This window comes from Akanthomyces muscarius, chromosome 5 (assembly GCF_028009165.1).
Source record: "Akanthomyces muscarius strain Ve6 chromosome 5, whole genome shotgun sequence".
NCBI classification, from domain to species: domain Eukaryota; kingdom Fungi; phylum Ascomycota; class Sordariomycetes; order Hypocreales; family Cordycipitaceae; genus Akanthomyces; species Akanthomyces muscarius.
The window spans coordinates 600,590-615,670 of NC_079245.1; the positions used below are offsets into that span (position 1 = coordinate 600,590).

The following is a 15,081-nucleotide window of genomic DNA, read 5'->3' on the forward strand; positions in this document are numbered from 1 at the left end:
TTGAGGTTGTTTGCTCTATATTCGGACAAGAAAGTTGGAGAATAATTCTTTGTATTTACTGTATAAATTTCTTTGTTCTGTGTTGACCATTACTTGATTCAATCTCTCACAAACAAACGAGTACCTGTCCTCTTCTGTCATCCCCTGCGCAGACTACCAACCCGGCTTCGATCTGCACTACTCCACCATCGTGACAACCCGCCGCTTCTGCGTCGACGCCTTTCGCGGGTTCGGGCTCTCAAAGATGTCGTCCAGCTCCTCGAGGGTGTACCCCTTGGTCTCGACGCTGTAAAAGTACGAAATCGCCAGCTCCACAAAGTTCCACGCGCTGAAGATGACATATGTCTTGTACCCAATCTTCTGCAGCGCCACCGGCGTCGCAAACTGGTTGATCAGGCCCGCCGCGTTGACGCCCAGGTTCTGGAACGCGACGCCCTTGGCGCGCTGCTCGTACGCAAACACCTCGACCGCGTACACGCCCTGCAGCGGCGTGATACCGATGCAGTAGATGAAGGAGAAGATGAAGTAGAAGGCGATGCCCGCCTTGGCCGCCGCCACGTTGGTCGCGTCGCCCTCGACGACCGACGTGCCCGCCGCCATGGCCGCCCAAGACAGACCCATGCCGAAGAGCGTCGGCAGCAGCAGCCGGCGGCGCCCGAGAAAGTCGCTCAGCGGCGAGCCGATGAAGCTGGCCATGGTGCTCATAAAGTTCTGCCAGACGTTGAGCGTCAGCACGCGCGTCGGGTCCGTGATGCCCGCGCTGCTGAAGAAGGCGCCGATAAAGTACGAGATGCCGCCGTTGGACAGCGCGCCCCAGACGCCAATCATCAGGCTGTTGCCCAGGCGGTACCGGCGCGCGCGCGTCGCGAACAGCGCGCGGTAGTCGTACCACGACTCGCGGCCCGCCAGCGCCAGCTGCTCCTCGAACTCGACGAGCTGCAGCCGCACCCACGGGTTCTCGGCGTCGCCGTCACCGTGGTACCTGGCCATGAAGGCGACGGCCTGGTCGCGCTTCCCGTGCGTGTACAGCCAGCGCGGCGACTCGGGCAGGAAGTACACCAGCACGGCCGCCACGCCGGGGCAGATGATTTGCGTCCACGTCGGGATGGTCCAGTTGCTGTTGCCGGGCATGTTGACCGTGGCCAGCGACACGGCCGCCGCGAGCAGCCCTCCAAAGTTGAGCATGCTGCTCTGGCCGCCCGCCAGCAGGCCGCGGAACGCCGGGTGCGCAATCTCGACCGTGTACGTCGTCGACGCCGCCTGCGCAATCACCGCGCCGAAGCCGAGCAGGAAGCGCCCCGCGAGGAACTGCCCGAGCGACCCCGTCGCCGCCGAGGTGCCCTGGATCGCCGCACCAATGACTGACAGCACGCAGCCGATGAAGATGCCGAAGCGGCGGCCGGGCCGGTCGCTGCACAGGCTGATAAAGGGGATGGCGGCGATGCCGGCAATCTGGTACACGGCGGTGATGTAGCCCGCCGCGAAGCCGTTGACGCCCGCGCCAAACATCTTTTGGAAGGAGTCCTCGACCAGGAAGCTGCCCATGATGGAGCTGTCGTAGCCGGACATGCTGCCGCAGAGAAAGGGCGCGACGCACATGAGGTACACGAAGAGCATGTTCTTGGAGAGCGCCGAGGGCGGCGCGGCGGCGGCGGCCTGCGCCCATCGTTCGGAGCCCTGCACGAGGGTGACTTTTTTGTTGGCGGTGCCGTCCTCGGCGTGGTCGAGGGGCGCGACGGCGAGGGCGTCGACCCCGACGACCTGTTCGACGGGTGCTTTTTCTGGCGTCGCAGCTGTCATGGTAAAGTCAATTGAGGAGAACTTGCCTCTATCCAGAATGCGGGGACGCAGGCGACTGATGCAGACAGGGTCGTGGGAATCATATATGAGGCCTGCTCAGCTACAAGTCTGGGTTACAGGCACAGGGTTGTCAGCGACGTCTGCAATGGATTGTCACATTGCGCCTCAACTGCCAGCCACCGGCAAAGCCATCCGCATCCTCGGCGCAGCGACGGGTCCAAAGATAGCAAGAGCCGGGGCAGGTCGCCGGTTCCAGACCAAGATGATCATTATTCGTCCAGCCACAGGGCTACGGCAAAAGTGGCATCTTGGAGCACGGGGGGGGGGAACCCACAGAGAGCTAATAAAGCGGCATCCTCAAGCATATAGCATGCATTTATGGGGAAACCAGAAAACGCCCATGTAGCAGCGTGCACCGAGTATCAGCAGGCGGCCCGCAATAGATGCTACCTCCCAAGTGCAGCCCTGTGGTGCGATGGACGGGGGCTCGAAATGTTGCACCTGAGCGGCGGAATCAGTTTCTCCCGCAAGGAAATGCCGTGCGCACTGATATACGCTTTTGCGCGGGGGTCATTGCGGGGGGCAAGGGCTAGCTAATCTTCTTTGATCTCTCGCGCGAGTCAAGCAGACGGATAGACTGGCGACTGGCTGGTGAGGTTGTTGCCCAGAGTTTATGGAGTCCCAGGACGCGCTCCTCGAGACTTGGCGGTGAACGGTATGACTTGATACCTACAATCCGCGGAACAAATGCATAAGTGTACTATGAGAGCATTTTAAATACTTTATCTTCACAAAACTGACATTCATTTCCCAGGTTTCATTCCGTTGTCGAGGAGAGTCCACTGCAGTGACAACCGTTGGCACTAATAACCCCACACGCTAATTAGAGGCTGTCGTGCGCTGGCTCGGCCTTGTTCCGCTTCGCCGACGTTTGCCGGTGTAAGTCGGAAGGGGGACTTGGTGGCTGCATTAGATATGAAGCACAGATAGGTAATGTATGGTGCGCCGCGAGTCTTGGGAATGCAACGTGCATAAGTCCGGGGATTCGTCGATCCGACCAAGGTATCTACATGGCGCTGATAAATAAGTGCTACATCGCGCCAGGGTTGACGGCTCTCGCGCAGGAACAGGGAAACTCTAGATCTCACAAGAAAAAAAAATCTACAAAGGCAAAATTACTGTGGTGGTTTCCAATGGACGCCGAGTGCAAAGATGCTGAAGAGGGCATGTGCACGACCTAGATTGCTTCCCAATTTATCGGTGGAACGCCCATGGGTCGACTTGGCTACTACACCTTAAAAACAAAACACAGCCCAACTCAATCAATTCGAACTTGCGAAACTGTTTGACTCATTCATAGAGGAACAAAAAAGAAATTCGTCATTTTACTGGCCCCAACAACCGTCGCAAGCCGAAGCAACATGATTCCTGGTGCAGTCTCTCGCGATGCCATCTTGTGTTGAAGCGCCATGGGAGATGGAGGGATGCTGCAATTTTCTATCGTCGTGGTGACGCTAATCGTTTTAGCTATACCTTGCCGAAATACTGCTCAAGCAGATTCAAAAAGCATTGGATAACAAGAATCCGCGACCAATATACCCATGGGAGTAACCGTTCGTCTTGAATTCTACCGTTCATCCTCTCATTGTGCTTTTCACAGAGATATTTCTCCTTGTCAATATAATTGCGACTCCTTGCAAGTTCCCACGACCTTCTCAATAAATGACAAAGTTTGTTGGCGCAGAGTAGAAACAATGCCAGTCCTCCGTACTTCCGCTTAAGCAAGCATAGGTACCCATTCTTATTGAGCCAGTTGCCATCATGATCCAGTCCTCGGTGGCAAGTTCATCGCCATCCTCCGGCAGCTGCCGTGCATACTCTTCCTGTTCCTTTCTTGTCTCCGCGCTGTGATCTTAGTCTGTCACTTCTTGGCATCGTACCAGATTTACCCAATCTTCGTCGTATTTGTCGTCAAGGTCCACATCAAGCACACTGCGCAGAGACGCTTCGTCCACCTGCACAAAGTACGTGTGGCGGGACGATTTATAGCACACCGGCCACTTGTATCCCCCGAGGGATTCACTTTTCTCCCTGGCCTCCTTCTCCCTCGCACCTTCTCCCTCTCCTCCTCTGCGACCCAGGGCACGAAGCGCTTGTGAAGCGTGTCCCGCGACGCGCCGTCCAGGGGCGCCGGGTCGGACACAAAGATCCAGTCGGAGCCGTCTACGACGCTTTGTGACACGTCCTCCGTCTCTTGAAGCTCTTGGAGCTCGAGACGCAGACCCTGCGTGATGAGGTCCTGGAAGCGTGCCCAGGCCTCGTAGTCGCCTACTCGTCGCCGTACGTGCATCGGTAGATGACCTAGCCCCATTTCTGCTGGTTGCGGCTCTTCAGCCAGTCGTTCACCCGCTGCTGGCTAGCGGAACTGTGACGACATAAACCAGTACCGCTGTGGTATGAGGTGATGGCATTGCTGAGGACATAGTGGCACGATGGGAATTTGTCTTGCAGGCCGCGCGGGGTTGAAACGCCGCGAAATCGGAAAAGATGGACCACGGGAAGCAAATCTATCCAACACAAGATACAAGCGCTATCACATCGCTACAGAAAAGATCAAGAGCAGCTGTGAAACAACTGGGGTGGAGTTGTGTTCCTCGCGCCAATGCTTAGACCGCTATTCGGGGAGCAAGGTTGGCAGGGTCATCGCCGCAGGTGCCCTCTTTGGCGTCTCCTGTGGCGTACCGGGTTTCGCCAACTGGCTGGCTAGCAATCCATCGCAGCAGCGTCCACGCGTCTGGGCTCGGCGCCGCCCCTGACAGATCGAGCGTGCGCGATTGGCGCATGACGAGCATGTTCTGCTTGCCGTCGAAGCAAGCCTGCGTGAGACGAGCGGTCTGGTTTCGCAGAATCGTCGCGACGAGGACCGGCTTGGTATGGTGATCTGTGTAGCTGCCGTCTTCGAGCTGAAACTTGACCAGCGCGGCGGCCGCCTCAGCTTCGCAGAGCTGAATTGCCCCGTTGTCTGGCGCGCCGGAGTCGAGCACGAGGCAGGCTGCATGAGGCACCTCCGATGCGGCATGCGCCAACATAACCCACTGTGCGTAGTATTGGTGATATGGCGCAGCGCGCCAGGGCCGTGGGTGGAAGTAGCGAAAAGGTACACGCAGTCCGATTGCGGATCGGATAGAGCCTGGAGAGCTACGAAGCGTCAGCGCAATGTCGGGGCTTTGCGAGGTGACGGCGGCAACCTAGAATAGCCCTAGAGAGCCTCGATGGACAGATTTTTTACGTACCAGTAGAAGCCCCATAGATCCGGTGCCATGTGGCCTAATGTGTGCAGGCACTGCCGGAGCCAGAGCGTGATGTTTTCGGGAACTAATAACAGGATAGCTTGGTCCACGGCTTGAGGGTCGATATCCCGCCAGTAAGGTCTATCATAGTGCGTTTCGTACTGCAGAACCTCAAGCGGCCAGTCGCAAGGCCCAAAAAATGTTTCAGAGATATCCGACAGGGAGCTTGGGCTTTCGTCCACGTTGAGCTGCGCACCCAGAGCTATAGACAGGCCGCTGAGTGCATCTTTTCTGATAGTCGGCACTTCGATTTTGCCCAGCGCGTCGATAATCTGAGTGAGCTTCTCAAGCTGAGCTCGCTCAATGGCCGCGTACTGCAGTTTGTCTGTCTCGGTGAGGTTGGCGGGCGACACGCCAAGGGCGGAGCAGGGCATTGTTCTCGGCCAGACTGCTTCGTCGTGGGGGGCTTGAATGCTTGATTTGATGTAGTGAATTAGCTGAGCGAGATATTGCCTTGCGCATTTAATTCTGTTCGTGATGTTGGTGGAGCTGCAATGATGCTTGTTGGAGGGAGTTTGCTCTTGTTTAATTTTTTGTAGAGGTCATGACGAGTTGTCATGGTAACCTCGCTTTTTTGTGCGTCACCGGCGGCCAGTTTTCGTGGCCAGCTGCTCAAAAGCGTGGCCATTTAAATAAGGAGGTGCAGTAGAATTTCGAGCATCATGACAATAGTACGATCGTGTCCACGGACACTGACCTATTGCCTCGGGACGGCGCGGGTGCCAAGCGCGTACGTAGACCCTCAGTAGCGGGTACGCTGCCGACAAGCTGGGAATGTGAGGATGCGAGATGCACACTGATGGCATATCTAGGCTAGGGTCAGTCAGGAAATACCGTTTTTTTTTTTTAAAAATTTAGCACATTTACTTCATTCAGGGCTGATGGTACTCCATCTATGGCGATCAAGGCAGTCGGTGCGTTCAGCGATGCTTGTTGGTCGATGAGGATGGCCCAACAGAACGAGCTTACCCGGCAGCGGGTTTATAGTAAGTTGGAAGTGCGTATCCGTACGGCCAACGGCTTCCGGAGTTTTGGAGGTATCAGAAACAAAGGATATTTGAGGACAGGGAAGACAAGGTCAAGAAATGATATGCCGGTAGGCTTTCGTATGGCCTTGTTTCTCGGCTAAACGGCGGTAGAAGAACTGAAGATTCCAAGTTTTGTTGATTATAAACAATGCTTGCACTACCAATTTCGATGCTCACGCGACCAAACGCAAGTAAACATAAATCAGAATCATTAGAACACCAATAATTCGAAATCACCAAGTCGGACCATTATGCTTTAGATTTCCCTGTACGGCCAAGGACACATCGAGTTGGAAGTGAGCATCGGGTGGATAGGAAAATATACAACTGGCCGGTCCCTCTCGCCCGTCAGTTCATACCACAGGCATGAACTATCGGCCAATTTTCTGGAATCATCTCGTGGCGATGTCTATAGCATGTCATATCACATCGCAGCCATTAACCATCGGCCAATTTCTGGAATCATCTCGTGACAATTTCTATAACATGTCATATTCTTCAACTTCACACGCCTCCTCCACCTTTCCACCATGTCAAATAAATCCCGTTCTTTTTTCCCCAAACAGCTGCAGGCCAAGCCACGTCAAGAATTATCACGCCACTTTTTCCGCCTCACGTTCGTCCCTTTTTCAGCCGTGCAAGGCCATCTCCTCAGTTGTGGTGACCCAGCATCCATCCCAAAACTGGGGAATGTCTTACGCCAGCCATGCCCATCCAAGCCATCTTCCCACCGACTAAATGTTCGGCTTTTTGGCGTCGGCCGGCGTGTCTGGAGAGTTTGAAACAAGCGCCTTCTGAACGAGTGACAGGTCTTTTTTTTTTTTTTTTTTTTTTGCTCGTCCCAGTCCCCGAGATTGTTGCCCGTTTAATCGGCATTTACAAATAGATTTCATCAAGGAATTCGTCTGATGACAACTTCCCCGTGCAATAGCAGGCGCCATGCCCCAGACGAAAGATGGTGCTACCTCACTACGCACATCAAAGGCGAGCTCGCATTACAAGACACCAACGCCTGAGCTGAGCTCATCAACACCAATCTGTCAAGCACTGTCATCTGGCGGGCATAGCAAGAACAATACGTTGCCGTTCAATGTAGTTGGTGATTTTGTGGCAGAGCAATTCCCCTAACCCGACTGAAACAATGCATATTCCTCCTGTCACCACTTACAGACACGCCCTCTAGCCAGGCCTCTTTTCAGCTAGAGAGCACACCTCGCATATCCCTACCCGGGCCTTCCGACCTTCGCGCGCCATGTTGTCGGGTTTTCGGCCTTATCCTTCGTTCTGTCGCACCATCCTCCAGTTTCACAATGTCTTCGTCAGGTTCCAAGACATTTCGAAACTTGCGTCCATTTTCACACACGCCCCGATTACATCATGATGACTGACATCTCAGTCACTCACAAGTACCTTCCGTGATGGCAGACACGCTAATCATGGCACGAATAAAGGTGTGCATCGCAGTCATTCTGCTGTGTAGATGATCGCTTCACGGTGCGGAGTGGCTGGGTGGGTGGCTCTTGACCTCGCCAGAAGGTTGATATTGAATTTGACTTGCTTGCATCTCATGTATTTCGTCACAATCATGCGCCGCACATATATAGACAAAGCACACGTGCAAAAGCCAAAGTCGTGAGATACTTGTTGCATAGTGTTTGCCGTAGGGCAGATATTCGTTCTCGCCGTGTGTGGCTGTCGAACTTGAACGTTTCGAGTACCCAGCAGCATTCTCGTGGGTGTTTCGGAGTCCTCTCTCGCCGATATGAAGCCTTGAGTTGACAAGGCATGATACCAAAGTCAACCATGTCAAAATGTCTTTACCAACATGTAGTGGCGTAATTGTGACAACTACCCTGTCCATGCCTATCGTGGCATGATTGTGCGATATCACGGCCTCTTCGTCGACACTTCCAAGCTGCCAGTCCAGAAGAAATGCGGCGCGCCGGGTGGAACGCGTAAAGTGGCATCTTTTCTCGAGTGCTGCAGATCCTGGTACAGTGAGCGCCCCGTGGCGCGGTGCCTTTTCAGAGCGTCGAGAACATCCTGCATTCCAGCCAGCTCTTGGGGTGCGGGGCACGCAAGCTCACCCGGCGGCATGATGGCTGCACGCCAAGCCGTGTGGAAAATGTATGACTTTTCAGGAACGCCTGCAAGGACTTGGGCTGGGGAAACCGGGCCTACACCATAGCGCAGGCTACGATGGTTCAGCACCAGCCGACGATACTGGTTGATGATGGGGTTGCTGTGTGGCTGCACCGGCCCAGACCACACCCGCAACTGGAAACCACATCCATTCCACTCATCGTGATATGTAATAGCTTCTGAATTGTCTCGGTCACTATTATCTGCTTCCCCAACTTGTTGCGCACTAGTATCTGTAGCGCTTGCGCCGTCAGTCCCAAGTCGGCGGGCACCGCGAGACTTCGCGTCCGGCGACGGACGTGTAGAGAGGTGACTCTCGTCCTCGAAGAAGCTGAAACCCCTCTCCCCGCTGTTCATGAGATGTTCGGCATCTATATCCTCCGCCGCAGAGGTATCTTTGACCAGAGTGTCGGGGTCAAACTCTAGTCGTAGGTGTCTTAGGCCCTTTAGCATACCTGGCCAGCGCCACGATGATACCTGATTAGAGTGGCTCGCATCCCAAATGCTTCGCTCTTGAACAGATAGCAATTTGAGAAAGCCTAGTAGCCGCTCAATCACTGGTCCAGAAGATCGCCGCGGTACATGCGTCAACGTCAGTGAGTAAAGACGGGGGTTCATGTCAGGCACGAAGCGCTGCGGGTAAGCCCTGTCTATACGAAAGCGAATAGAAGTCTCGGCGAGGTACAGCCTGGCCAAAGATGACAATTCATTGGCAGCTAGGGTAGGAATATTGGTGACTAACGAGTGGTGTATTCGCAGCGACCGTAGATTGGAGGAACACACTGGCCGAAAGACATGGGCTATTCCTACGACGCCATAGAGCGATGTTTGAGTCGGCCAAAAATCTAGAGTAGCGCTGCACGGCGGTACAAGCGGCATGAAATCGCATGCGAAATGCTCGATTTGTCCGTTCGATGTCCGAAGTAATCTCTCAATACCGCTCGCCGAGATCTGATTATACGAGACGTCCAAGTGGGTGATGCCTCTAGAGTTACGATACGTGTCCTCAACGTCATAGTTTGTGGACTGGTGGGATAAGATGCGCGTTGCTTCGTCTGCACAATCTGAACGCAAGGTGCCCCGTCCATCAGAGCGGAAAACTTGACGTTGACTGTGTAAGAAGTAGGGCTGTGCGTTGTATGTGGGAGCATCCAAGTTATACCGGTCAGGGCTGCTGAAACCACCGCTGAGCTGAGATTCCTCGATGAATTCAAATGGGCCATATGATGCGGTGCCATGTTCGGAAACGGACAGCTTGCCCTCTACTTGAAAATGGACAGACGAGCGCAGGGATGAGAGAGGGAAGCACCGCTCTACCAAGGTCTGCAGAATAGAATCTGTAAGCCGATTATGGCTCAGGTCCAGGCTCCAAAGTCGCAGCCTATACAGTTCAGCCAGGCCGATAAAGGTGGCATCGTCAAGTTCGCGCCCAGCCAGTTTCAAGATTCGTAGATCGGAAAGGAGCGAGGGCTGGATCAGGGGTGCCACGGAACCCGGCAGATTAGATACATCGAGATAGACCAGCTTCTGTAAGGACGTCGAGGTAAAAAATGTACTGGGAAGCCGTGTGGAGCAATGCGAGATGCTAAGAAGCAAGGGGGAAGAGTGCGTCCTTGTAAGGCTGACGAGAGAGTTTGGATCAATTTCTGTGTGGTGGTCGAGCAAAAGAGCATTTGCGTTGGGCAGCAGCTTCAGGGCCATGTGAAGACTGCGGAGAAATCGGGCATTTTGGTCCGTGGCAAACTGATAACATTCTCTGGCGAAGTCACGAAGGTCAAGAATACGGGCCAAGCCGCGTGTGGACGGGCGGACATTGCCGAGCTTGACAAAGGTAAAATCGAACCACCAAGCGAGATCTGCAAATGTAGTGTTAGATTGAGCACAACGGAGCGGCAAGCTGCGATACGAAGGACCGTAACACGATGACTGACCATCATCAGGTTGTAAGCCACGCCGGCGAACGGTGGTTAGGATGTCTACCCACAGGCGAGGGGCAAACACCTTCCAAAAGTGGCGATTGACCAGGCAGAGGACATGGTGGTCGGCGATGTGAATGTATGGGGCAGCAAGTTCTAGCCAGTCAGCGCGAGTGGTTGCCTCCTGGTACGATGGCAGCGACGCCATGCTGTGCTATGTGCCAAGGTGCGGCAAGCAACGCGGGATCGAGGGCTTTATTAGACAGTCGAGATGATGCACCATAAAAGTATGCCAAAGTGGAGCTCTCCCTTGTCGGAAATCGATTCCAGCTCCCGGAATTTGACACAGTTGTTCAGCAAACTGCCTTGCTGTTGATATTGTATCGACAGAGCACAGTCTGTGTTCTGTGATGCGATACGGGAGGGTGGCCAGCTCAGCTTGCCGTCCAATCGTCTAAGCCAAGGTTCGGGCCATTACAAAGCAAGCAAGGCCGCCAGAGCGTAGAAGAAAAAAGGAATCAAGACTCGACTGTTCAAAAGAAAACGTCGCCTGCAGTGCGCTCCGTAGAGGCGCAGTAGGTTGGTGGGTGGCGTCGAGGTCAAAGCGAGAGCTGGTCGGGGTAGTGGTGCTGGCTGGGTTAGGCGGCGTGGACGTAGCCAGCGGCTCGGGAGAGAGCGAGAGAAAAGGCCGGACGCTGATCTAGACAACTAGATTCATGCAGATCGACCGCACAGGCTGATGTGACGGTAGCGAGTGGGCTGTCAGACAGCATGATGGACAGAAATAGCTGTTAGACCTGCGTGAGGTCGGCGAACGGTTGACGCTACTGATGCACGTTCAAGGAGTCTTTTCAAAGAGTCTGCAAATCCGATTCGTGAGGTTGGAGAAAGGACGGCCGAGTAGGAGTGCCAGTCGAAGAGATGGAAGAAATGGATTTGACTCTGTGCAGATGAGCCAGTCCGTTTGATGTCGATGAGGGCGATGATAACTGAGAGAGCAAGTGGTGAGTGGACGAGGGCGGGGCATCCACTCCGCTACCAACAGGACCAGCTGCGAGCCGGGCGGCGGTGGGTGACGGCATGAGAGCCAGCAAACGAGCGCTGGAAGAGTGGCTTACGGCCGGGGTAAACGTGCAGTGACTTATAATTTGGTGACCAGATGCGTATCAGAACAAGTATCGCCTCGCGACCGCGCCACTAAGTTACGGCGCAGTCGCCTGCCAGCCGCCACCAGTCGCCACAATGTTGAGCCACGCTGGCTTGCTGCTTGTGGAACGCAGCCTGCAGCTACCTGAAAGCCACTCAAGCCACTGTAACCCGTCAAGACCAGGCCTGCCTGTTGCCCAGGCACATTCATCAGAGCAGGGCCCTCCGGCTCCTGGACTTGAAGCTTGAAGTCTTACCCGGTAGGTGAATTCGTCATAAATAGCCGCATATGCGATTCCAAACTCTATTTACACCAATAGCCTGGCGGCTGGTCTCGGCGTCGTACGACGAGTCGACTTTTGTCTATCCACAAACGAGAAAAGAGACATCTTGGAAGAATACAACACGCGGCCTTGGACAGCAAAGACGAGCGCCCGCTGCAGCGCCGAACCAAGAGTTTAGGCTCCCGGACCGATATGCGGAGAAGGGACATGGTGGAGGTCGAGATGGAAGAAGACGCGTGAACGAGCGACATACTAGAAGCAAGACTGAGCCGTGTCCCAGAAAAGCAAACGCGAACCAATGCTACGGTTCATGTGTTGCATTACGACGGCACGATAGAGTGCGTTCTGCAAGGCACACACCAGATGAAGCACACCCTCTTCGTGGCGGTGCTCATTTCATCTAGCTTTGTCGCCTGCAGCATCTGAAATGACAAGGCCATGACAAGGATCCCCCAGCGGCGCCTTCGACACACACCCCCCCCCCCTTCACAGCAAAAGCAAAATAGGGCAAAGCACGGCCCAGGTTGCATGAGCAGATCGGACAGAGGGGTCAGCAAAGCAAGCGGCCAAGGTCGTGTAGTGCTTCCTTTTCCAGATCCACGTTCTTTTTTCCTGGGCATTTCTTTTCTTTCGACTGGTTTCAAGTTGAGAAAAAACAGACGTCTATTTTCGCCCGCTACCAAGCTTAATGCAAGCTTGGCTGGGACTCGCTTGCAACAGGGTCCATGCTTGCATGTTGGTCGGACTGAATCGCCGTGGTCGGCATGAGCGAATAAAGAAAAAAAGAGAACTGATATTGCCGTCTTTGCTGCCCGCGCCATTTCGACGTCATCTTCTGCTTCGTGCGCACACTTCAATTACATGGCTAACAGCGGCGGTGGGCTGGAACACTAATAAGTTGGTCTTGGCTAACCGTGCTCACCATTATTAGCCCCCAACAAGTGCGGTCGGCTGGTGCGCAGATGGGCTATACCTAAAATGTTTCTACTCGCGCCAGTTTCACCTGATGAACCAGATTTTCTTACATGTCCTTTTTTTTGGTTCTATCTCTTGAGCCATGTCCAGCTGATTTTACACTCAACAAGGCGGAGTCGTGTAGTCAATAATTTGTTGTCGCGATGCGACAATACAGGCCAGCATAACACGATTCATGAACATACGACGTGCTGGTGTTTGTGAGTTGTAACATCAATACCGCAACACCAAATGCCAAGCACATCCACATCAGGGAAGCTCGGGCCAGTAGCCAAGTTCCAACCCGATGCGGAAACAAGATGTCTTTTGCTCGTCTGTGCATGCGCAGACTAGTCGCAGCCTTCTCCCATAATTCCGCTGACTGATTTGTCCCACCCCTGGCCCTGGACGCACCTTGCGAGTGGCCAGGGTACCAGTCATGTCTCGCCCATGGGTTTCTGGCTATCGGCAGATGCAGAGGAGTGGCTGTCTGGCTGCGCGGAACAATCTCGACTGTCACACAAGACCTTGACGAGAAAACATGCGCAGATACACAAAGGCACGTTACACTTGACGGTATCCCGCAGCGGCGATTGGCATGTGCATGGCCCAACGAGCCTTGACTAGGGTGTCAAGGTGTGTACGGTCGCTCTCCGAAATCACCCAAACGAGTCAGATATCAAGTTGAAGCTGCAGCTTGGTGCAACCGTGGCCAATGCGGCCATGCATGGCTGCCGGCGATACCGCGACGCGTGTGCTGGGCAACCCGATTTGGACTCCCGACGCACTAGTTGGACACGAAACAGCGAGAGACGACAACGGGCAAAGTTGTCCGCCGGTAAACCAAAAGACAGAAGTGGGAGAAGCAAAAAGAGGCCGGCAGAGCACCACCTGACCGCTGCGCCATGTTCTAAACATGGCAAAAGTGAGAGAAGTTCGTACCTGCGTCTTTGTGGCTTCTTCCCCAGCCGTTCGTTTCGGGGTCATGGGCGGGGTGACCGACACAGAGACCGAAAGATGCTTCACTGTAATCTCGTTTTTTAGCCTTTTTTAATGAATTCTTATTTTATTTTTCGCCGAGTGGAAAAAGAAAAAGAAAGACAACTTGCTAATCCATACGATTTACCCAACTTGGGTACAGTATGCATGCTCAAGACAATGCGGCGGCTCCTCCCCACTCACACGCAGAGAACGAACGTCGAAGAAAAAGCAAAAAACGGCTTGAAAAGAAACACAGTATGCACACGAGATCAGAAAGAGAAAGAGACGGACCAGTTCTGCTTTCCAAGTCAAAAGTAAAACCTGCGCGCCTTCCTGTCTCAAACTCCAGGCATATATTACCGAGTCCAACGCGCTAATCAAGCAGCCAGAGGGTTGTAACTGACGTGAAGGGGGGGTGTGGGAGCGGGATCTGAGACAAGCGAGCATTTCTGGGGCCGAGCTTTCTCGCCTTGCTCTAATCACTCTTTCTCTTTATATTTCTCTCTCTTAGATTCCCATCGTGAAAATCCCCGCTGTCCAGCTGCTGTGCGCCACTCGCGCTAATTCCGCCGCTGCTATGTTCTGGTTCCTACTGTTTCCAACTGTAGTCCCCTGCCATGATTACATTTCTTTTCTCCGGGTCGCAAACTCTGGTCCATTCATGTCTCTCGATTCCCGTCCGGGGCCTCGCAGGGGCCATTTAGTAGTTTCTTTTTCTTTTCTTTTTTAATTGCGTTCTTTTTCGGAGCCATGTCTGATCCCCGAACTCTGATGGTTCACCTCGCGCAGAGACCCAAGTTGGAAAGAATTGTTTCGGCGACCTCGAGAAACTTATTCCATCCCGTCTGGTGGGTGTGCCCCGCGGTGCCAGCCCATTCTGCCATTCTGCTGGCCCACTCACACTCGAGCGAAGCCAGATCTGACTGGTAAGATGTCAAATCAAGGCTTGAGAGACAAGATCATGCAGGTCGATAAGCACAGGCAAGTTCACAGAATCGCACAATAACCGGAACGAACAGAGAAGAAAAGAGAAAAGAGGCAAATTTTGTAAAAATCGTAACCAGCATTGTTTGTCTGCGGGGTTGCGCTCATTGTAAGCTACATTACAGTTATGTACTAGAATACAGGCTATCCACTCTCGCGCCGTCAAAGCCAGCATATCGGACAAGCTAAAACCCAATCAAATGTTCCATTATCGATTCGATGCCCATTCTGCGTGTGCTAGACCATTGATCGTGTTGTCCCAACACAATAAAACATCTCCTCCTCGTCAAAAAACGTATTTACCATTACCCAGCTCGAGGGCCGGGCTAGAACCCACATGAAGCCTCATGAGACATATCCCCTCCCAAAATATTTCCAAATTCTCCGCCCAGAGAAAAAAGCCCGTCGAAAAGTTGTGTCGGAGAAATTAATAAAAAAAAAGAAGTTGTAGCCGGAGCTTCTGTACAGAGCCGGACCAAGAAGAGAAGAAATCCCA

General features: G+C 53.7%; 4 protein-coding genes across 4 annotated transcripts; all 4 read right to left on the reverse strand.

Moving 5' to 3' along the window:
- Window positions 1-177: 177 nt before the first annotated feature.
- On the reverse strand, window positions 178-1,800 carry LMH87_009467 (uncharacterized protein; the record flags this gene model as incomplete). Its single annotated transcript, XM_056196465.1, has 1 exon — window positions 178-1,800. The coding sequence occupies one exon, from the start codon at window positions 1,798-1,800 to the stop codon at window positions 178-180; it is 1,623 nt and encodes a 540-aa protein (XP_056053608.1).
- A 1,913-nt stretch (window positions 1,801-3,713) lies between these two features.
- Window positions 3,714-4,171, reverse strand: LMH87_009468 (uncharacterized protein; the record flags this gene model as incomplete). Its single annotated transcript, XM_056196466.1, has 2 exons — window positions 3,714-3,815; window positions 3,914-4,171. 2 exons carry the CDS (start codon window positions 4,169-4,171, stop codon window positions 3,714-3,716), a joined length of 360 nt encoding a protein of 119 aa, XP_056053609.1.
- A 295-nt stretch (window positions 4,172-4,466) lies between these two features.
- LMH87_009469 (uncharacterized protein) lies at window positions 4,467-6,022 on the reverse strand (the record flags this gene model as incomplete). The annotated part of the gene is made up of 6 exons (XM_056196467.1): window positions 4,467-4,805; window positions 4,897-4,998; window positions 5,094-5,175; window positions 5,253-5,564; window positions 5,848-5,958; window positions 6,018-6,022. The coding sequence occupies 6 exons, from the start codon at window positions 6,020-6,022 to the stop codon at window positions 4,467-4,469; spliced, it is 951 nt and encodes a 316-aa protein (XP_056053610.1).
- Window positions 6,023-8,065: 2,043 nt separating this feature from the next.
- Window positions 8,066-10,444, reverse strand: LMH87_009470 (uncharacterized protein; the record flags this gene model as incomplete). The annotated part of the gene is made up of 2 exons (XM_056196468.1): window positions 8,066-10,176; window positions 10,252-10,444. 2 exons carry the CDS (start codon window positions 10,442-10,444, stop codon window positions 8,066-8,068), a joined length of 2,304 nt encoding a protein of 767 aa, XP_056053611.1.
- Window positions 10,445-15,081: the final 4,637 nt, after the last annotated feature.